General features: G+C 34.8%; 1 protein-coding gene across 4 annotated transcripts in view; it reads right to left on the bottom strand.

Moving 5' to 3' along the window:
- Positions 1 to 23950, bottom strand: part of trhde.1 (thyrotropin releasing hormone degrading enzyme, tandem duplicate 1) — a 202183-nt gene that overhangs the window by 28402 nt on the left and 149831 nt on the right. For 3 of the 4 annotated variants that reach the window (XM_073947198.1, XM_073947197.1, XM_001345421.9), the window contains 3 exons: positions 21737 to 21825; positions 15674 to 15807; positions 13250 to 13305 (listed from right to left, as the gene is read on the bottom strand). In XM_073947198.1, coding sequence (XP_073803299.1) covers positions 13250 to 13305; positions 15674 to 15807; positions 21737 to 21825 — 279 coding nt within the window. Of the gene's footprint in view, positions 1 to 13249; positions 13306 to 13583; positions 15017 to 15063; positions 15808 to 21736; positions 21826 to 23950 lie in introns of those variants that run through there. The other variant, XR_012402103.1, reaches the window with a different exon arrangement.

Below are 23950 nucleotides of genomic sequence, written 5' to 3'. Positions count from 1 at the left end.
GACTTTTTTTTTCTTAGAGTTAGTACCTCTTAACTAAAATCGGATTTTGTTATGTATTTTTTAGAATGAGTATAATGTAATTTCTGGCTTTAATTAAAAAATTTTTTTCCAGCATTAGTGTATTTAATACATACAATAAATAAGAGTTTTTTTTTTTTTTTTTTTTTTTATCTGCCAAGTGCATCCAAACATGTTGGTTTTGGCCCAAAACTTTTATTTTTGGTGCATCTCTTGTAAAAGTATGTAGTATGTTTATATTAATGTAAATTGTTTTACATTTACACAGTGCTAAGATAAAACAACTGACATTATTTTAAGTATAATATTAAACTTTAATAAATGTAATTTCTCTATTTTGTTGTAGTGTGATACATTGGCCACAAGTTGCAAGCACCTGTACAACTTGCAAACGAATACAGTGTCAGTGTGTAACTATGAGTTCTTTTTTTTTAATTGTTATATTTTCATTTCTTTCATTTTCATTTATTTCTTATTTAATTTAATTTTTTTTGCTTTTTTTATTTTTTAAAACACATTCATATAATACATTATAAATGCACCTACTTTTAGTTTATTAGAAACACACAATTCCATATAGTTTAATACACAATAATACATTGTTTATTAACAGTCTAACAAGGTGCAGCATTTTTTCCTCATTTTTTATTATTTATTTATTTATTTATTTATATTAAAAGAAACAAAGAAATAATCAAACCACAAAATTCACAAATAATGCATTAAAGAGCTGCAAATCGTTTAGGTTTCAAAATGTGTCATTACTAATAAATAGTCTAATGAAATGGCAGAACTTTTAACATTTGTGAAGATCTGCAATTATGTATGACGAAGCAGGTTTTTTCAATGAGCCTAAGCTGTCAATTTCATGCAGGGCACATAAGAGCTCCAAATTGGAGGTCGGGCAAAAACAGGAAGTGATCAGACTTGAAAACGGACTCATTAAATTCCCGAGGACAGATTCACCCAACGCACATTTAATTGGGACATTAATCACAGTTACTCACAGACACCCACTCCTACCCAAGGAGGTTTTTAACATTTGCAGAGAAACTGATTTGCATTAACACTAGCAGTAGACAATTGAGGATGTGAAGAATCAAAAGCTATATCCATTAAAAAAAAAAAAAGTTTCAATTGTGCTTATAGCATCAAGCAATAGTGAATTTATACCATCAAACTATGAATAGTTTTAGCTCAAAGTGTTCAGAGAGGTCTAATTAAGATCATGAACCCTGCTCCTCTTCCTTTGAACAGCCTGTTAATATATTAGAAGAGAACAGAGAGTCTTCGAACTGCCTTTAATATTTTAAGTTCAGGGAACAATGGGCTTTAAAGTTTTAATATAAATGATTTTTCCTATGCATGATAATAGAAAAGTACTGAAAGATTTTTGCTCACTTTTACTTTTACATATTCAAAAATGAGAGCTCAGAAAGCTTTACAGAGACTAAAATATTTGTAAAATGTATAGATATATTAAAATCAGATGTAATGTTGTTGAACAGTTTTAAAAATGCAAACCTTTAACACCTCTGGCATGCGTTATTTTTAAATAATTCAAAGTTATGGAGTCAATAATTCACATATCCATGTGTTTATTTAAAAACATGTTTGAAATTTAATTTGAAGTCTGTAAACGACTTTCCTTTGACATTGATTATGCAACTACTTCAAACCCGTCGCGTACACCAAACAGAATGAAGAATTAAACTGCGGTCTAATGAGCAATAATTGTATTAAAATAAACAATTAATCAGTCTGTAATGATGCTGTGGCACACTCATTGGCTTTCATTCAGTCAGTCTAATTACATGGAAATATCCAATGCATATTCTTATGATTGATGTGTGCACAAAACCTGAAGAACGGCGTTTTAACACTCGAGTATAATCATATCACATATGCGTTAATTATGTTGTGTTGCTCATCAAACTCCAGGGCTTAAATAGCACATTAATTGTTTCACCTGTCACGTCATATTAAAGATGAAGAGTGATGGCCAATGGTTCCCACAAATCATATCTCTTAATATGGGTAAATTGACCTCTAGAATGTGGCTTAGAGTGTCGTGTGCAGGAATAGGCCAGGAAGATGAGGACAGAAGCATATTTTCTTAGGTGTTTGAATAACAAAAATAAAAAAAGGCAAATACAACTCAAAACATAGACATAGGTGAAATTGTTAAAGCTTATTTTCTAACTTACAACTTACACAAAACACACTGGGAAAAAAAAAAAAAAAAAACATTAAAAACTAAACAAGGGCCAGGTGAACATAATCAGTAACTATTAGGAGTGTGGCCAGATATTGTGTGACGAGATCTTGCAAGAATTAATCGTGACAAGATTTCTCATCGAGGTGAAAAGTTGTCTCGTGAGTTGTGATGTTACGATGAAGCATGAGAATGAAATTAGCATTAAAGACTTGGGGAGGGGTTGGATTTGAACCACACATCAAGTACTTTGCACACACCTGGCAACCCAGGCTGGCCTCTGTGTAGCACGCGTCATTTAACAGCTGTGCCTCCAAGCAGTGGCTACAACTGCAGCCACACAAATTAATCATTGTTCATAACCAAGTGATGGAATAAAATAGAATTAAGACATGTGGAGTATTCCTAGTCAACTCATTGAAGTGCAGTACAGACCTGTAAACGCCATAATCTACTCTCACTGTAAATTATTACTATCATGTAGGACTTTTAGCTGTATTTTGCAACATGATAGTCCATACACACATAACTAATCTCTGCACCTATCCAGTCAGTAAAAGACCACAGACACACATAGTGAACTTCTGGAGACTAGAGACACATGCCTTCTTCCTCACCGAAGACAGGTTTATGCTATGTATACGGTATAAAATTCAATTAAAACTATCAGCTGCAGTAGCTCAAAGTTTGTCACGAGGGCATGAAATGTTGCTGAATTAAAGTGAAACTGTTGAAAATTAAATACCAAACATTACATTAATTAATTAAATATATATACATACATATATATATATATATATATATATATATATATATATATATATATATATATATATATATATATATATATATATATTCAATTTGATTTAATTTGTGGAAAAGAGTTATAGGAGAAAAGCCAGCCAGTAGAGTTTATAGCTAAATATTCTGCTGCGTTTGCATGTACTTTACTCCATAGAATTCATTAAAATATAAGTAAAATGCCATTCCTTTCAAGTTGATATCAAAAAGCATACAACTTAATTTGCACTTTTAAACTTTTTTAGTTTAATAAAGATCTATTTTCTATTCATTTTTAGCAAACCTTTTGCTAATATTTAAAATTACAAATAAAAGACTACTTTACATTCATATATATTAGCAAAAAAAGTGTATTTTGCAGTGTTTTACTGCATAGAATTCATTCAAATAGAAGTAAAATAGAATTTACAACAACTTGATTTTTAAATTGAATAAAAGAAAAATTTGAGAATATTAAATTTGAGAATAAAAGACTATTCATGTATTATATTATTGAGGATCAATGAAGATTTTGTAAAAATCGTGTAAGAATCTCGTCTCCCTCATTCTCATGAACCAAATCTTGTGTTTCATCTTGTCTTTTCGAGTAAGTGGTTTGTCACATCCCTAGTAACTATGGTAACTATGTTTAGCAGCAAGTAAAAACTAAACTAATCTAAATGTAATATAAAACATGAGTTCAAGAACAATAAACGATCACTGACCTAATAGAAAAAAGGTCATACAGTCTCCAATGGTTTCTCTTTCACTTTTAAGTGTTTTTAAATACAAACACAATGAATAGGAATGTGTTTCATGATATAAAAATGGGTTTTACAAATACTGAGTTTTAGAGAAAAACTGCTGTAGTCAAGAAGTCAAGAACAGAACTAAAGCAAACATTAATCACCACAACAATGATTTCAATTAATAAGTAAATAAGTAATTTACTCATGAGGTGGGGGGGGGTGTCTCTTTACACCACCACCAGTGTGCAGCATTCACTTCGATGATGCGACGGCAGCCACAGGACAATGGCAACAGTGAGCTCACCAAACACCAGCTATAGATGGGAGTGGAGAGACAGTGATAGAGCTGATTGAGGTGGATGGGGAAGGGTAGTAATTTTGTTAAAGACACCAGGGTTACATCTCTTTATGAGAAGTGTCATGAGATTTTTAATGTCCACAGAAATCAGGACCTCGGTTTTACGTCTCATCCGAAAGAAAGCGCTCACTGACAGTATAGTGCCCCCTTCACTATACTGGGGCTTTAGGACTCCATGCTGGCCTCACTAACACCATTTTCAACAGCAACCTAGTTTTTCCATGTGGTCTTCCATGTAGGTACTGACCAGGCTCAGCCCAGCTTAGCTTTAGTGAGTAACCGGCCTTGGGGTGCAGGGTGATATGGCTATGGCTAATTAAACATGTTCAATAAGACATCAAACACACCACTCACATTATCAGTAGTATATATGTGAACTGTGAACTACTGAAAAAAGTAATAATAAAAGTGTGTTTTGAACTTTTTAAAATGTTTCTTTTAGGGAAAATAAAGAAATTTAGAAACTCATAATGGCTGTCATTTATAAGTAGAGACACTTCCATAATGCCACATTGACACACAGCAGCAACTGGAGGCCATTCAGTTTCTCCATTTTATAAAACATTCCTTTCCTCCTTGTATTTTTGAATTATTCAGCTTTCTGATCGAAGGTTGGAGGGGAAATGTTCATTAAATATAGACGCAACATTACCATAAAACTGTCATAAGGCATTGAAGTTTCCCTGCTGTTAAAGAGCCCTGCAAGGAATGAGCTGATCACTCTTTCGCTTCAGAAATGTGCCGATACAAAGACACACAACCTTAGAGAAACATAAAGCATGACATAAAGGCTATTTATCACCGATAGTAGAGCTCCAGTAGAAGTAAACTGTATGTGGTTTCCTAAAATCACATCTTTTCAATGAGAGCAGGTGATGTCGTGCAACACGATCGTTCGCCACCACTGAAGAACTGAAAAAAAACTCTAAAATTCGCTCAGATTTTTAATTCATGAGTATATAAAGAGCAGCATAACAGGCTCCTGAATAAATCATTGGCTTCTAAATTGGCCTGTAATTGTGGCTCATTTAGTGGGAGATTTAGAAGAGCATTTCAAACAGACCTATTACGAAGCTTCATCACTGAGACTGAAATTAGAGCTCACTCTGTGCACAAAAACATTCATGAAAAGAATGTGTCTATGTATGTGTTTCAGAGACATATCAGGACACAAATGTGAAATATGACATGGGTGTGACAGGTATTACAAGGAGATGGTGAATTATGAGGACATTGCTGATGTCCCATTTTTCAAAAGGCTATTAAATCATACAGAATGAGTTTTTTTTTTCTCTAGAAAATAAAACTGTTCACAGTATCTTGTAAAGGGTAGGGTTAGGTGAAGAGTTGTGGTCAGGCAATAGAAGATACAGTTTAAAAATAATACCACAACTTTGAAAATCGAGAACTCTGCAAAGAAGAAAATGAAAGCTAAGCTCTTTCTGTCGTCTCATTTGGTTGCCTATTTAAACGAAGAGTATCCAAACCAATGGATTGGCTGCCAGGCATCTCATAACAGAGCTCTTCATCACTGACCTTCAAGAAGCCCTGACCTCACCCCCTGTGATTTTTTCTATGGGAGTACTTTAAAGAAATGGGTGTTTCGACCACCTCTACCAGCTAACATTGTGGAACTAAAACAAGGAATAACTGCAACTATCCAAACTGTTACACCCGAGATGTTACAGAAAATGTGGAACGAGTTCGAGTTTCTGGTTGATGTCACTAGACTATTTACCCAAGGTTCCATCATGTTTCTATGATCTAATACAGATTTTTTCAATTTGTAGTATTCTTTTTGAATCACCCTTTATATATTGTTTTTATTATTATTATTATTATTATTATTATTATTATTATTATTATTATTTACGTATTAAGGGTGTCACGATCCTCCAAATCCTCGATTCCATTACATTTTCGATTCTAAAGGCATGATTCGATTCGATTTTCGATTATGATTAATTAATTAATTAATGACCAATTAATTCTTTGTAGCCTACCGTTTAAACTACCTGACCTGCATGGTCTTTGTTTTACCCATAATCAAATCATACAGTAAATGAATAAAGGCAAGATACACACATAATTACCACCTGTCAATCACTTTTTTTCTGCGGGACTCGTGAATAGGCAGTGATCTGTGACGTTATTATGGCGTCGGTAAAAAAGACGCACAACCAACAGTAACCAGCAAACAGTATCTGAGGTGTTCGCTAAAATGACTAAGTACAAGTGAGTGAAAGATTGAAGCAGTCCTCTGACTGCCTGGACCTGCTGTCTCGAGCGCAAGGCTGTATGTGCGTCTGTGTCTGTGTGGTCACGTGATGTGCATTTTCAGAGGAAGGAGGGGTCCTCATTAATGCTACACGCCACTGTGGATGTCAAATCGTTGTCGTTCTAAAATGCCATTTAAAAACAAAGACAGTGTAAACAGGGCCTGAGTGTGTACTTTTCGCAAGCGGATTTGCAACAGGGGCGGGCGGAGGATCGCGTTGCCGGTGTTGTCTATCGGACAAATCGTACGTAATACGTACATAGCAGAGCTAGCAAAACTGTGTTTTTTTGTCGACAACACGAACGTTGTCAACATAACTCACTGGAAATCCAAAATGCTTACACACCGGCGACTTCATTGAAAGAGGAGAGGGTTTAAGTTCTGTCGACAGGTCTCCTGCTTCTGCAGTTTAACAAGCACTTCAACAAGCCTGTTTTTTTTTCCCGCTTGGCAAGCTAAGCTGACGTGACATGGGGGCGTGGCAGCATCGACGATTCTATTTTTTGATTCGATAATCGAAATTGAGCATAAATTTCGATCGATTTCGATTTAAAATCGAAATCGTGACACCCCTATTACATATACACTGAAAAAAGGATTTCTGCAAAAATATATATGTATTGAAAAGTCCAAATAAATTGTGTACAACCACTCAGTGTACACATACGCACACATACATGCATACACACAGAACACACACACACACGCACACAATATCTGTCTCTAAGATTGATATTGCTATTAATGAGAGGTTTCTATGGAGGTTCAGAACGCAGTGATCAAGACAACCCTGCTGAGGATTAAAAAAAAAACACCATTTAACTCATCACAGAAGATTCTAATGGTGCATGTCCATCGACACATTTTTGCGTAGCTGAATAAAAACGCTCAGCTGTGAACCCTTGAGAACACTTTTGCAGTGCTGCGTTTAACTCAGTATTGAAGATTCTCCAATTGTCGGCACATTTAAAAAGCGCTGAGTGCACAGCCTTGTCACCCTGCTGGCTTTCTAAAAAATGTGGAGCTCTTATTGAAAACAACTGGAAAAAATACGCTTGCCTCGGGAAAAATGCTTTGGTGGATATGCAGCCTAATGATTTCAAATGCCATTAAAAACACTATGACCGCCACTGTTTAACTATTAAAACCACTAAGTTTTCATGGTTTCTAGTGTGCTTTGGAAACGTTTAATTATCTTTTATTGGTTTTAAAGAGACTGTTCACCCAAAACTGACAATTTTGTCATCATTTACTCACTCTTCACTTGCTCCATAGTAGAAAAAACAATTACTATAGAAGTCAATAGTTACTAATTTCCAACATTGTTTAAAAAATATCTTCTTTCATGCAAAAAAAAGAAAAAAAAAGAAGACGTTATAAAAGATTTGAACCTACTTAAGGGTGGGAAAATAGGGAGTAAATAAAATTTTTTGGGTGTACTAATCCTTAAACATACCCCAAAATTAACATAAAAGAAAAATAAGAGCCAAATAGAACCAAAAAAGTCTATTATAGTTTCTATTAAAATCAATATAAGTTATTTTATAACCTTTGAACATTACAAGGTCATTAAAATTCTATGACAGTCTCTATTACTTTTTTTGGTAGTTTGTTTTTTCCAAACAGGGAAGTGCTTTGGTTTAGTATAGTCTAAAGCAAATGATCAACACAAACTTCTATTTTTTATTTTTATTTTTTGTACACGTTAATGTTTTGGAAAAAAACCCTGAATAAATCTATATATTTACCTTTTTTTAAAAATATTACTGATGCAGATCTAAATATACATCTGTACGCTGCACGTAAACATTATATTATTCATTCATTTTTTTTTCAGCTCAGTCCCTTTATTAATCCGGGGTTGCCACAGCGGAATGACTTGCCAACTTATCCAGCACATGTTTTACGCAGCGGATGCTCTTCCAGCTGCAACCGATCTCTGGGAAACATCCATACACACTCATTCACACTCATACACTACGGACAATTTTGCCTACCCAACTCACCTGTAACGCATGTCTTTGGACTGTGAGGGAAACCAGAGCTCCCGGAGTAAACCACGCGAATGCAGGGAGAACATGCGAACTTCACACAGAAACACCAACTGGCCAGGCCGAGGCTCGAACCAGCGACCTTCTTACTGTGAGGTGACAGTATTAACTACTGCGCCACTGCTTTGCCCACATTACATTATATTATATTAAATTATATTAAATTATATTATATTATATTATATTATATTATATTATATTATATTATATTATATTATAGCTGGTGCTCTAAAGAATATTATGACAACTTGAATGTAATTAAAGACACTTTTCCACAAAAGATATGAAAGCTGTGCAATTAACCCAATTAACATGTTCCTCCATTAATAATGCATTTTAAATATGATCTTCAGTCTCAAGCCAGGCTCCGCTAACGGCAGCTTTCTTCTCAATTGATCCAGTAATTCATAATCACAATAAAGGCTGACTGAGCTTTGTGCGGCTGCATTGATCTGTGTGAATGATTCCCATGAGCACCAGGGGCATTTAATTAGGTGACATCACTCCAGGCATTCAGTTCCCTCTGTCATATGAAAACTCTTTATCACCCAGCAATTTACTGAGACATTTTACACATGGTGATTTACGCTGATGCTGTTTTTAACACAGGTTGGCATTTCCGCTTCTCAGGTACGTAAGAGCCAATAAACACCTCCACAGCCCTGAGGTTGAATGAGACGTCCTGTTAGCATCCGCAGTTTTATTAAGAGTAGCTGTAAACAACAACAGAGAGAAACAATACGCACTAAACAGAAAAAATAAATAAATAAATCAAAGCTGAGGAACTGAAGGATTTGCATTTAGTCCTGTTAGTTTTCAATTATCCAGCTCTTCGGTAAACAAGGCCAAGCTGAATAAACAGGCTAAATGAACATGACGTACGACAGCGCAGCAGGAACAGGTTTCCATTCTCAGCTCAACGTGATGGCAATAAACACACAGTTCCCTGCGGGTTTGTCATCAGTTGACTGAATCGTCATGGTTAGAAAACATCTGTGGCCAAAAACACAATTCTCCACATGCCCACTAAACCCCTGTCTAGCTCAACGTGAGCCGCGCAGACGAGCCTGTCGCTTCGGTATGATGAACAGCAGCGCTAATGCTAGCAGAGCATCTGGCAGCTTCCTCATTTAGTTTAGTGGAAGGGTAAAAACGACTGTCCAAACTTCATTTAACAAACAAGACAGATAGAATATACAGTGTTCAACGTTGAAGAAACTCCATCGGTGATACTCAAACTTTTTTTAGCATCCAAGCTGCTCGCGATTGAATATTTACTTCATAAAAAGAATGAGTCTGACAGAGAGGACATGAGGTAGAGCAGTCGCTCATGAAGGGACTAACGACAGCTTCTGGCGCTTACTTTTATCATTTCTGTTCCAATAGACGTGTGTATGAGAGTTTCCAGCTAATGTTAAAGCTTTAAATCTGGATCTACACAATGAGGTAACAGTGAAAAGGCAGAGGTTTACTTCACATTCTTATTATCCACCATGGCAGTAACGGCTGAATAGTCTCACCACAGGTCTATTCTTGATAAGCTAAAGGCTTTTTCTTCAATAATGCCTTCAGGCTGAAGGAGAAAAGGAACTAACAGTACACGAGCTGCATCTGTCAGTAATGAACGGTCAGAAGTTGACTGGATCTGACTGCTCTTTCCAGTGTGATGGACGGCTTTATAACTATACATTCAGACTGACCATTCAGTCTTACCAAAAGGTCAGGTACCTTTATCTAAAGAGGGTAAAAACTAATACATGATGAATAAGTATAATCTATGAATATTTACTTGCATACAATTAAACACAAAGTGGATCTAAAAAAAGTACTAGTTTTGTAATTATGAATTCTATGTTTATAGATTCAGTGTTTAAACAGCTTGCCATATTAGTAGAAAACAATTAATTGTCAATGTATTGTGTATGATTTATTAAATCAATAATTAATTGCACCACCAAAACGACAATTAATTATAAAAACAAACTTAGAAACCCTAATACTCCATTGAATCAAATAACAACAACAACAACAACAACAACAACAACAACAACAACAACAACAACAATAATAATAATAATAATAATATGAATAATATGAATAAACAGTTATAATAAACAGTTATAATGTAATGTAATGTAATGAACCATTATTTCCAGTACCACAATTATGCTAAAAATATATATATATACCTTTTCACAAATGTCAATCAAAGGAAAGGTAATGGATGTTTTTTTACTGTAGGTGCTGACTGGCTAATCACTTCTATTTAAGTTTAACAGCAAGTACGGCTATGTAAAACATAATGGATCCACTTAAGATGAACATTATATGGTCATTTTACATATTATATTTCCACATCTGGTGAATATGTCAGGATTTGAACTTTCTGTAACATTTAATTCTTCTGAGATCAGCAGATCATATTGAATATGAACTCATCTGTATGTCTTGTGATGCTATTTTAATCAGCTTGGAGGCTGTTAATGTATGCAAAACCAAGGTTTTAAACACAGATTTGCAACACTTTCATTTCCATACAGACCTGTTAATCATGATGTAACCTTCTGAAATCCCAGGAAGATAAAAATCTATTTGCACTGCTGCAATTTTCAGCTATTGCAACCCCCTTTTTGGTGATCGACATTTGTTGGGAAAAAAAAATCCTCCATGATTAGGATAAGCTCTTTAGGGAAATCAAATTTTAATAAATTAATTATTCATTCACAGTGTGTCATTCAGAAATTAAGCATATTATCATAAAAAATAAATAAATAAGTACAATTAATTGATTTAATGCATTCAAAGAAACCGATTTAAAGGCTGATCTGATTTTGTCAAAGTGAATAAATGTTGAAATCTTACATTTAAGTTGTATAATAAAACAACATAAGTGCATTTAAGGGATTTTATTTAAATTATAAATTAATTATGTACAGTGAAGTTCATACGTTTTTGTGCTAAAGTTAGTATTCGTAGTATGACAAGCTGTTTTAACATCTAATCTATATAGAAGCAATTTATATGCTATCTTTTACATCATTAAGTACTATTTACATTTCTTGTTTGAGATGCCTATTACATACCTAAGTTTTTACATACTTTTTATTAAACACTATTAAACACTATTTATTCATTAAATATGTATACCTTTTAGGTCAATTTGATTTTTATTACATACAAGTATTTATTCATTAGATATTAATTCTGATTAACTGTATTCGGTACTAGTAATTGTTATTTAGACACCCATATCTATGAAACAGATACTATTCCTTGTTGACTGAATTGATTTGATTAGCTTCTAGTACTCATTTAATAAAAAAAAAACTACACATTTATTATATATTAGACCATATTGGCTAGTAATAACAAATGGTACTAGAAATAATTAGAAAAAAATACTAAAAGTATCGGTTGCACTTTATTTTACATTATGTGCACATAATGACTGTTTCTCAATATGCTTTTTTAAGTGATCTTGTGTTCTCGTGTAACATCATCAACCGCCAAAGTTCAGTTCCAAAACTCAAGATTGCAAGAACAGAGGACACGTGAAAGTTCCCCGATGTGTTCTTAGATATCAAAGAAACACAGATGCAGACTTGAGCAACGAATTAGCTCTAGAAATTCCAGAAGTCATTGCGAATGAGGTGGGAAGTGCAACATTTTTAATACAGTTGATTTATCATTACAATTCAGAGATATAACTTATTTACCTCAGAAGTTTCCCTATACATGAGTAGGTGAAAGTAAACATTCATAATGAAAATCTTTATTAAGGCATAAACACAACACATTGAGTGTGTTTATTTGCTCAATTTTGTAATAAAATCTTTTTTATTTGTATTGTGCAAAGTACATCTGTAAAGTCTATATGCATAGTAAAAATGATAAAATTATGATAAAAAAATGATTAAAAAAATGATAAATCGCTGTATGAATGCTGTAATGTTCGGTTAAAAACGCAAGGTCATGTGACCATCAGGAAAAACCAGAGAAGAACACAGCCTCTCATTTCTCACAGGACGCGTTCTGTGTTCTCGCGGTCTCCAGAGTTCGTTCTTCTGAGGTAACTTGGCAAGACTGCTCTTCACAAGAATACAAGTCTGTTCTCAGTGTTCTTGGAATTGAGAAACAGCCAGCATCTATTTGACTAAATGGGTTAAGGGTAACTACATGGGTTAAGGTTAGGTTCAGGGCATACAGATACAGATAGCACCTAATTATTACCTAGTTTATGTAATAATGGTGATAAGAAAAATAGCTTAAACACAAAAAACAGTGCTGTATAATAAAGTGCTATGAATACATGAGTACTAGTAGCTAATAAAGAAAAACTGGTGATTTATGAATAAGTACTAGTATATTTTAAAATAGGTACTAGTACCAGAGGAAAACTCAATAGAAGCTAATGAATAAGTATTAGTTCAAGCTAATACGTATTAGCACTAAACAGAAAACATACTAATATACACAAATTTTCTCAAATAATGAAAATAGATAGTAGTGTATTTTATAGGTTAGATGTAAAAATGGCTTGCCATAGATTTGGTCTCAATGGGCTTTTATACTCTGAGAGTTTTCCCTCACCGCTGTCACTTTGTACTTGCTCAGTGGTAGGTCAAAGACCTCCTGAAATAACCTGACAGTTAGTGGGACAATAAAAAGCAGCACACAAATAAAGCTGAATTAGACTCTGCAGGGGTGTGAAGGACATTAAATGGATCTCTAGTGCAGGTTTCAGGCTCTCTGAATGACTCTGCATGTTTCCAGAGGCTCCGTGTAACAAACACAACTCACCTCGCCAGGTTGAAGACGTCATCAATCAGACCGGCCCTGTTGCCCACAGAGATGATCTGCCACAAGAGAACAGCACACACATTTATAATGCAGCGGAAAGCAGGCGGATAGATGAGAGATGAGGAGAAGGAGGAAAAGAGGAATCATGACTGAAGGGGAAACATAATTTGATGAATCAGGAGTCGAAAACGAAAGTACTGACAGAAACCTGCTTTCACCTACAGATTTGATGTTTTATACGTTGATAAGAAAGCATTCATAAAAACATTTCCATATTGTGAAAAAAAAGTAAATTAACCGGTTCTTAATATCATGATTCATGTTTTTTTTTTGTTTTTTTTATGGTTATGAATTGCATTAAGGGATCTTGATCTCCGCTCTGTCAACTTTTGATGTTGAAAATTTGACTCTGCAGTTTAACAGTGATTTTATAGACATTATAGCAGGGTTGACTATGAATAATCAAAGATTTGATGCTTGGATAGGAAGTGCCTGATTCGACTGCAAATCTCTTCACAGGGTATTATGAAATGAGGATTACACCAAGTTGCCCATTTTGGCTATATGGGTGTTTCTCAATGTCTGATTTTGCATTGAACTGCAGTTTTTTTCCCCCTAAAAGTTATACTAAACAGCCTGTTGTCATATAAATAGTGCTGTAAAAAAATGTTATCTAAAAAAAGAAAGTTTTTAAAATTATTTTGAATAAATCCAACCACCCATGAGAGATTTAGGTTTCACTTTCCATGATCTGTGACCAACAGAGGAACATTTATAGGCAGCTGAGATTACATTATTTCCACAATATTTGTGATAAGAAAATTAATTTTGAATTATTAAAAGTGTGAAGGCACTTTGAAATTAAACGAAAAAGATTATTTAAAAAAGTAAGACTCAAGTAAGACATTTTTTTTAACCAATAAGATTACAAATACTATAGTTCTATTATCAATGGCCACAGACTTGCTTGGTTTGGAACATATGGAGCTGTGCATTGATGGATTCGCTCTTTAGTGTTCAGACTTTCAGCAGTGACATTTAAACCACACTGAACTGAACTAAATTGAACATTAACTCTGAAAACTGTACTGACGCAGTTTCAATTTACTAGAACTTCTATGTTAAGCTGCTTGACACAATGTGCATTGTAAAAGCGCTATAGAAATAAATATGAATTAAATTGAATCCGAGTTAATTTCTTCACACAAGTGCAATCTTTCTGCTGTCCCAGTGATGTGACTAAATACATGTGTTCCAATCAATCTAATGAATGAACAGCTCAAAGAAGCGAATTATAACAAAAAAATAAAAAAATAAAAAAATCATGCTATTTAGTTTTAACATTTTAACTACATTTTAGTCTAGTAATTTTTCTTCAAGAATAATGTTCTGGTCATTAATTAGAGGATCATAGCATGCACATTTATGGTTTTCAGTCACATGACCTGTCAACTTTCTGTTTGTCAAGCTATAAGCAACATAAAAGATGTTGTCCTTAATATTCTTTGACGAAATTAGCACTGCTAATAATTTAAGAACAGCATACAATGTTAGGACTTCTAAAAAAGCTATATCTACTTTCAATATCTGACTGATAATGACAGTTCATCTAGTTCATCTAGTCCAAAAAAGAGGTAAAGAAAAGTATGCCCTTGATTGTGTTATGCTTGAGTAAACTTTGTGGAAGGAAAGGGATTTTCCAAGATAAACCATTCCCTGCAGTTTTTTTTAAAGAATTAATGCACACACGCCAAGATACACCATTCCCTGCAGTTTCTTTTTTAAAGAATTAATGCACACAAGCCAAGATACACCATTCCCTGCATTTTTTATAAAGAACTAAAGCACGCAAGCCAAAATACACTATTCCCTGCATTTTTTTAAAGAATTAATGCACACAAGCCAAGATACACTTTCCCTGAATTTTTATGAAAAAAAGTAATGTTACCCCAGTTTAAAGTTATCTGCAGTTAAAAAGACAAAAAATATTATGACTATGTATTTGTAATTTGTATAATTTCTTCATTCTTATCGCCTATTGATTACCGATTATTAGTGTTATCTATTTATGATTCTTGTTTTAAATATATGCTTTAAAAAAAATTGTTTGGCACATTTTGGCTTGATCTTGACTTATATTGTTTATTTTTATTTATTAAAAAGATATATTTCCTGTTCAAATATTATCATTTTATTTTTCTTCCTCAGTGGTGTAATATTATTGCAGTTGTGTAGTTCAACCAAAGTTGAAGTTTTAAGAAACATTCTTTTTCACAACTGCCTGCAAAACCACCTCATGTGGCACTAGTTATTTAGTTATCCCATATCGATGTGCAAAACTGATGCCTCCATTAGGCAAATTTTAACTAACAGGATAGGGTGATGGAAACACAAGATGGAAGTAAGGGATTGTGGGTTCTGTACCGTCGGGTTGCTCATCAGCTGTTGAATAAGAAGTTTCCAGTTGTGAAGGTCGTAGTTCACTCTAAAGTAGCCCGTCTGATTGATGTTGCCCAGCAACCATGTCTCACCAACCATGTGACCCACTCTGTGCGCCTCTATAAATACATGAGCAAAAAAAGGACAAGGACATGAAACCAACATTTAATTTCAGCTTTGACAGCAAAATGTGGAGCTTATAAGCAGAAACACAGGCCGCGAAATGGTGCTCACAGACAAATGTGATTCTCTTTAGATGATAGCAAGTATGAAACAAAACAGAAAATATAAATAAACTAAAGAAAATACAAAATAGAAGGAAACTGAACTGTGATACTTGAACTATGAACTATGATGCATGGATGATATAACTACAGCAAATAAATTTAAAGTAACATTTTAGTACAGGGAACAATTCTCACCAAAACTAGTGAATTATTACCCGCCTGTTGATAAGATTGGCTTCTTTTACATCCTTAATGCTACCTAAGCCCAAGTGCTTCATCAATAACTATTTATAAGCAGCAAATTAGATGTTTGTTGAAATAAAAGACATAGTCATTGGTTTATTAATAGCCTGGGTTGTACCTTGAAATAAAATGTAACTTTAATATAATTAATAATTTATTCAATACATAATTAACTGTCTCAACTGTTTGGCAATCATAAAACAAAACTTCTTTAAAAACATGAGAACATTTCAGACTAGTGCTGTCCTTAAATAAATATATTTTATTTTTTAAGAAGCATTTGCAAATGTCATTTTTAATAAGCCTTTTTTTAAATAGCAGCCAGTGGATGAGTCAGCTTTTCAGAACATTTTATCCAAATAAATAAAACAAATTCACAAATGCCATCAAAATGATGCTTGCGCATGAAAATAAATGTTTTTAGATGACAATAATTAAATAAAAAACTAAAAAACTAAAATGTTTATAAAAAATACAATTTATGTAAGCTGACCACTTTTTTTAATGACATTAATGATTAAAATACAGAACTGATAAATTCAGTACTATTTATTATCATGAGAATAAACTCATAACATCAGTTTTGTTATTCATGAAGGTATTCATGTTGTTGATGAAAGAAGTTATTCTGCTATTTTCAAGAAGAGATGATGTGTTTAGCGTTTGAGTAATGTACAACATCTGTAACCTAACATCTTTGCAACATTCTGTTGCTGTAATATTCCAGTTGGACCTTGTGCTTTTTGACGGAAAATAAATGCACCGATTAAGTGCTTTCCAGCTCGTGCACTGGATGGATTTTTGGAGTGTATCGTGATCTCGAGCGCATCCGGGCAGATTGCAAGAGTCAGGCAGTGAGTTAATGCATATAAATGGGGTCTCTGCGTTCCAGACTCTGTTTCCTCCAAGAGTCATTGTCTCTGCTTCACTCTGTGTCGTCTGCATTGTAGCCCTGATGAGCCTCTTTTTCAGGAAAGGTGAGCAGAAAGTGGAGGCTGTTAAATGCTCTCATAATCAGTGGACACTCAGCTCTGAGCCGCTCGCAGAACAAATTCAATTCCTGCTCTTGGAATTTGACTCGCTGTGGCTCCATCCGAACAGAATCCACCTCATTCTCCCAAAGGAGAGGAAAGGAATTGCATATAATGATGGTGGATGTGAAGCCGCTGAAGAAAGGACATTTACATAAATGCACTCATGGGAGTAAATTATTCTAATTTAATGAGGAAATCCAATTAATAATGTACCTTATGTTTTAATGTGTCATTTACAGTTAAGTAGACAGAGACTTCTTATGTCAATGGCGCAATCTATTTTTTTTAAGTGAAATCTAAACATTTCTTTAATAAAAATATATGCAAATACAATGATTTAAATGCACTTGCATCAATGACAAACGTGTTTTTAGCAACTGCTTCTTAATTAAAATTCATTTCACAAGTCAGGGTGATGCGTCTGCCCTGAGATTATAATGAATGGAATTATAATGAAAGGCTCATTAAAATGATGACTTTCTGGAAAAAAAAAGAAACTTATCAAGTAGTTTGGCAATTATTTTATTATTATCATCTTATATGTATGTATTTATCTTTTATTTATACCTCTTTATTAATTTATGACAATGTTTTTTTGGGCCAGAATAATCAATCATTTTGATCAATCAACAAATACGGCTATATCTTGTGTACCAATAATCTTTTGAAATACTGTATCAACTAACCTGACTTTTTAAGACAAGGCATAATCAGTTCATGACAAATTACCATGCTGTGTAAAACTCCTTAAAGCAATCCATTGATATCTACTGACTATGTAAAATATAATTTAACAGGAATTCTTACATGTCTGTCTTGAATACTCGATTCTGATTAGTCATTGCAAGGTATGTTAATCCTAGATAACCACCACTAAATAACACAGGCTCACCTGGGAACTTCGAATCACCTTTAAAGGGCCATGAAACCCCCTCGTTTCAGCAGGGTGTTTTCACACCTCTACTTTCGAAAAAGTCAGAAAAGTGGGCGTGTCTAGCTCTGTTTAGGGGGGAGTGTCGGAGGAACTAAAGTGGGATGGTGTGGGAGTGTCTATTTGTGCACGCGCGAGTTTCAGAGTCAAAATACACACCCACACAGACAGGAGAAAGCGATGGTGTTTAAGCTACATGGACATCTGTAGTCGAATTATTTGCTGAATTAATAAATGTTGGACTTTAACTGCAGTTTGGCTCTTTCATTCAGGGAATTCATTCATGCCCCTCGCGACAAACGAGATATTTGATTCGAGGAACTGCTCTAAGCGTGTATTTTTCATGCAATGTTTGATACCGCACGGCGAATGAGAGAAAAAAAAACTCCGCATTTCCCGGAAACTTAGATGCACACGGCAGGTAGCGTCAGAAAGCCGCGTGTGTTATTCCGGTCACTAAATGCGGTGCTAACATTTCTGCACTCAGTGCTATAGTTAACTTAATTCGATATGAACAAACTGAATAAACAAAGAGCACTGGTCGCTCACTTACCAAATCTGTAGAGACAGGACAATCACCAGCAACTAGAGCCGCGTCTTTATGGAGAGAATACTACAAGCAAATCCAGATTTCAGCGTTTGCAGATGAGAACAGCTCTCAGGTAAACAATAATCCTCCTTAGACACGTAAGTTATTGTTGTCGAGCGTCGCGTACACTGTTAATCCACACGTGATCCAGATAAGCTCTCACAGAGAGAAAATGAAAACGAAACTTAACGGCAGCAAACTATAAAAGCAACACTTCACGCTTGTTTTGCCAACACAACGTGGCGTCTTTGTGGTGTAAACACTGTGACAGTAATGAATATTAATGAAGTTGCACAATAGAGCGCGCTGATTGGTTTGAACCAAGCCTTACTCATGCATTAATGTATCACACTGTAAGACGTAATAAGACTCACTCAGGCACAGACGCCCAGTCTGCACGCTGGAATACAACGCTATTATGTCATGACCGTGACGCAGCTTCAAAAATTCGTTTCAAACAGGAAGTACGAATTTGCTTGAAATAACGCAAAAACAACCAATTTACACTTTTTAGTGAAATATAGGTGTCCTAATAGTGTTTTTAGCAGTGTGGGACACATATACGACTGTCAAAAGCTCAAAAAATGTGTTTTGGTGTTTCGTGACCCTTTAATCACTGAACAGGCCAACATTCACATCCATATACTTAAATCAACATTTATATCTGTTTGTCTGCCATGCCACTGTTATTAACTGCTTTGGCACCAACTTGTGAATGAATAATCTGTGGAATAATATAGCTATAATATGTTAGTGAATGCTCCATTCAGTTCAGTTTTGTTTCTGTCAGCTTTTAGTTTAATTAAATCATTTATGAAGTATTATTCTTTATGTGTTGTGGCAAGTAGTTGTGTTTTAACTAAAGTCTCTGTTTTGCACTCTCAGGATTTATTCTGTGATAACAACCTTATGCATGTACTTTATCCCTAACATTTTCAATGAAAGCAACAAAACATAAAACAAACTCAACCAAAATATAGACGCTACATGGGGGTAAGCCAAGATGTTGATTAGAATAAATGCTGAAATGAATAAATGCTGAGAAAATAAATACTGTACAATACAGCAATAAATACTTTAACATTGGGAGACATACTGCAATACTTATTCTATATACAAAGTTGTTAAATTAGCATTTTCCACGATAAAATCCTATTAGTTAAAATATTTATAGTAAAATTCAGTGCCTGGTAAGAAATGATGTGTGATCCATTGCTTAATGACATTTTTATTCATACTGTTGAAAATTTGGTAACGAATGTCTTTTGAATGTGAGTTTTTTTCATAAACTGAAATAACCAAAGGCCTATTTCTCTCACATTTTCACCTTTTTCTAAACCTGTTTGCTGGGATAATCTATCCGCCTCCCAGATGTGGTATTTCAAGAGAGCATGATTACTGCACATGTGTGCCTCCGGATGGCCACAATAACAAGCCACTGTACAACACAGCCATACTGTAAATACTGTGGAAAAACATTGGAAGAACTAATGCAATACTTAGGCCCCGTTTACACTAATACGTTTTAGTTTGAAAATGCATGATTCGCTATGGTTATGCCATTCATCCACACTACACCGAAGTTTTCGTGCGCCAAATATGGAGCCTTTTGAAAACGCTGCTGCTCCATGTCAGTGTGGATGTGGGAAAACAGAGACATCTGAAAACAGAGGAGGGCTGCAGACATTTGCCTATTGGGGCTTTTTCCTCAATATTAAGTCGCCTAAGTTCAGTCTTGCAACCACTCTCTGTAAGTTCAGACTTCGCAAGTTTCATATGGTAAACAAACCCTCGAGGACACTTCAGATAAATCTTCAAAGGGATCAGGGTACTTTATAACCTCATTCACATCACCCTGGCTACGTTGTTTCACTTTCTTAGCAATAAAATGAAAACATGATTTAAGGAACTGCTTATTCTCATTTTGATTTAAGCAAATTAACAAAAATGTTGAGTCGTCGTGAAGCTACATATTTATATGAGCGCCATCTTCACTGTATGCTCCTTTCATTCTCATTGAAAATACGAAACATACCTCTCTTTTGCTGAATATCAGTTTTAATAATTAATAATGGCCATTATAAAAGTATAATGTAAAATGCATTTATAGCAAATAAATGCAAGCAATCAGTCGAACATATAGAATCAGTGTACTTAATTACATAAATTAATATATTAACTTATTTTTGCACTCAGCCAAAACGCGTTACCTGAGTACAAGTAACAGATGTAAAAAGTCAGGAAATATGTCGTTGGATGGAGAACAAGATGAATTAAATATTATGTTTAACAAATGAAGTGAGATTACATCCAGCTGTAAATCCTTGATAAACAGTCCAATGTGCACAGCTCTCATCTGGGTAGATAACTGCCTGGAGCTCAGAAATCCACAAATGCTGCACCACATGCCAGTGTGTTTGTGTGGTCATGTGATGTGCATTTTCAGTGGTGTAGTGTGGATGGAGAGTTGTTCAGAAACACTAGATGAAATGCCAGTGTGGACGCGGATCATTTTCATTCTAAAACGCTTGTTTTAAAACTAAAACTTATTAGTGTAAACAGGGCCTTAATCTATATACAAAGAAGTTAAATTAGCATTTTACTCAGTAAAAACATTCCATTAGCTTGAAGGTTTTTGGTAAGATTCAGTGTCTGGTAAAAAATGATGTGTGATCTATCATAAATGGCATTTTTCCTCATACTCTTAAAAATAGGGTAATGAATCATAAAAGGCCTATGTCTCTAAAATACTGTTAACACAATTTCTTAAACCTGTTTGCCAAAATAATATTTGCACCTCCCAAATGTGGTATATTAAGATGCATGATTATTGCACAAGTGTGCCTTAGGTGGGCCACAATAATAGGCCACTCTAAAACATGCAGTTTTGAAATCAGGAATTTCAGTAAATGTATATGTGTGTGTATTCGAGATTTATAAAAAACATGAAGTCTTATAAAATGTTATTAAATATAACCATAATGTGAGTGTCTGCGCTTACCAAGCACTCTTAATAATATATACCTGATTTATTTGTGACCCAAATGATGGTCTCCGTTGATATGTGACTGGCGTTTCCCACTGCGAGCGTTAGCGGTATTTGCCACTGGAAGCTGAAATAAAACAAAGATAGAAAACCAGATGAAACACTTCTGTCTGATCTCAGGGGTTTAAATATCACATACTGTATGAAGCACATAATCTGACACATATGGACTCCCACCACTTAATGGGATTGTGGGATTTATTCATCCGATATCCTCAGTCTTGACACCGACGGGCAAAGTGACAAAATCAGAAACATCAGATGATTGTGAAGCTCAAAGAAAGCCCAGCAGTGTCAGAGCTCAAAGACATCATATCTCATTCTTTCCCAGACTGCACTGCTTTGTCTCTCTCTCTCTGTCACACACACTCAACCACGTTTCACTCGTCACCCGATCGCTGTCATGTTCTGTGCCGCCGCCTCATTCTGACATGGAATCATCTGTGTGTTTCATGTGTTGGTGTGTGTGCATGAACATCTCCAGGTATGAGTGCACATCCAGTAAAAGCCTGTCTGACAGCTGTCACTCTGGACGGTCGGCCTGCTTTTCAGCCTGTCAAAATGGCAGACACACAGGTGGACAAGGCCTGCTTTCTGCCAGAATATATCACTTCAGACCACAGCAGCAAATACTGTAACACTGGAAAAGCTAATGTAATACTTACTTTATATACAAAGTAGTTAATTTAGCATTTTCCACAATAAAAACCTTCATTAGCTGAAATATTTTTGGTAAGATTTAGTGTCTGGTAAGATATTATATGGCACTTATTTATTATTGCTGATATTGAACGTAAAAAAAAAAACATCCTTGTCAGTTTGCCCTGGGTTAGCAAGTCAACAGTTAAAGTATGTTAGCATATCACTACTTGCTTTCAGTCAGCAAGTTAACAGCTTATCCTGCTCTCTTAGCATGGTGCTAATTGCTTAAGAAAAGCTTTATTCATTAGCTAGAACAAAACACATCATGATAATCCATCTTTCAACTTGAGGCAGTGTGTTAAAAACACTGAAAACACCTAAGCCATCCTTGCTAAAAAAGCAAAAACAAAACAAACAAGCAATAGAATCCATTACATAATGTACAATGGTTTTAATGGTTTACTCAAAAAAAATAAAATAAAAATGCTGGTATGTTGTAACATTGAGCCAAATATAAACAAACCCAACAATTGAGTTAAAAGTGTATTTTAAATTTAATAAAAAATAAATAAATAAATAAAAACTAGCTTTGAATTTGTCCACATGTAACCCAATGTTGGGTTACAACAATGCAGCATTTTTTAGAGCGTTATTAGTAAGGGATAATCTACGACTTGCCATGCGTTACAGGGTTTTAATGCACAAGGTGAAGACGAAGGGCCACTTGACTCATTAGTGGAGTGTGGTCGTGTCACAATCATCAGCTATCTAATACTTGTAGATCGCTGGTAGACAAGCACATTGCCATAGAACTACAAATCCACCATTATATGGACCACAGATCCAGTCATGCACCGCTCACACACACCTATTCCAGATTCTGCTGATTGCACTCACACACACAGCCAGAGGATTGGCAAGGACTGATTACATGGACTTTAAAAACAGCACACACAAGCATCAGTGCACATTCTTGTTGTACTGCTACTGTAAACATTATGATCAGTTTCTCTTGCCTTGTCTTGGCGTGTACCGATCTTTGCTTTGCTTGTTTATTGTTTAAATTGTTATTGTTGACTGACCATTTAACTATTATTTGACCACAACTCTGAATTCCCTGTATACATCTGTTTGCCCCTGTGTTGACCATTGCCTGCTTGATCACCTGTGTAATAAACCTGCGATTGGATCCACACTTCCTTGTCAGCATCCACTTCACATTAGAGGTCGCCTCCGCGAAGTGCATTGAAATCCTTTAACGCACAGCAAGCCATTGATTATCATGCTTATTCCATGGTCATTTGCTATAGTAGGCCTACTATATTTTGCTCTTCGCAGACCAATATTTGTTAGGGCAGGTAAGAGAAAATTCTACTTACTTTTTTTTCCTCTAAAACAAAACCAATCAGCCAAACACTCAGGATCAGTGTAACATTACATTATTTACAAAATAAATAAATTATGAAAATTATCTTTGCGATCTGGCAAAAAAATACACCTGACAACAAATAATAAGCTCAAAGGTTCAAAGACTGGCTGTTAGACAAACC

Source organism: Danio rerio, chromosome 4, assembly GCF_049306965.1.
Source record: "Danio rerio strain Tuebingen ecotype United States chromosome 4, GRCz12tu, whole genome shotgun sequence".
Classification (NCBI taxonomy): Eukaryota; Metazoa; Chordata; class Actinopteri; order Cypriniformes; family Danionidae; genus Danio; species Danio rerio.
Note: the sequence above shows the minus strand (reverse complement) of the source record. Positions and strands in the feature narration are given on the sequence as shown.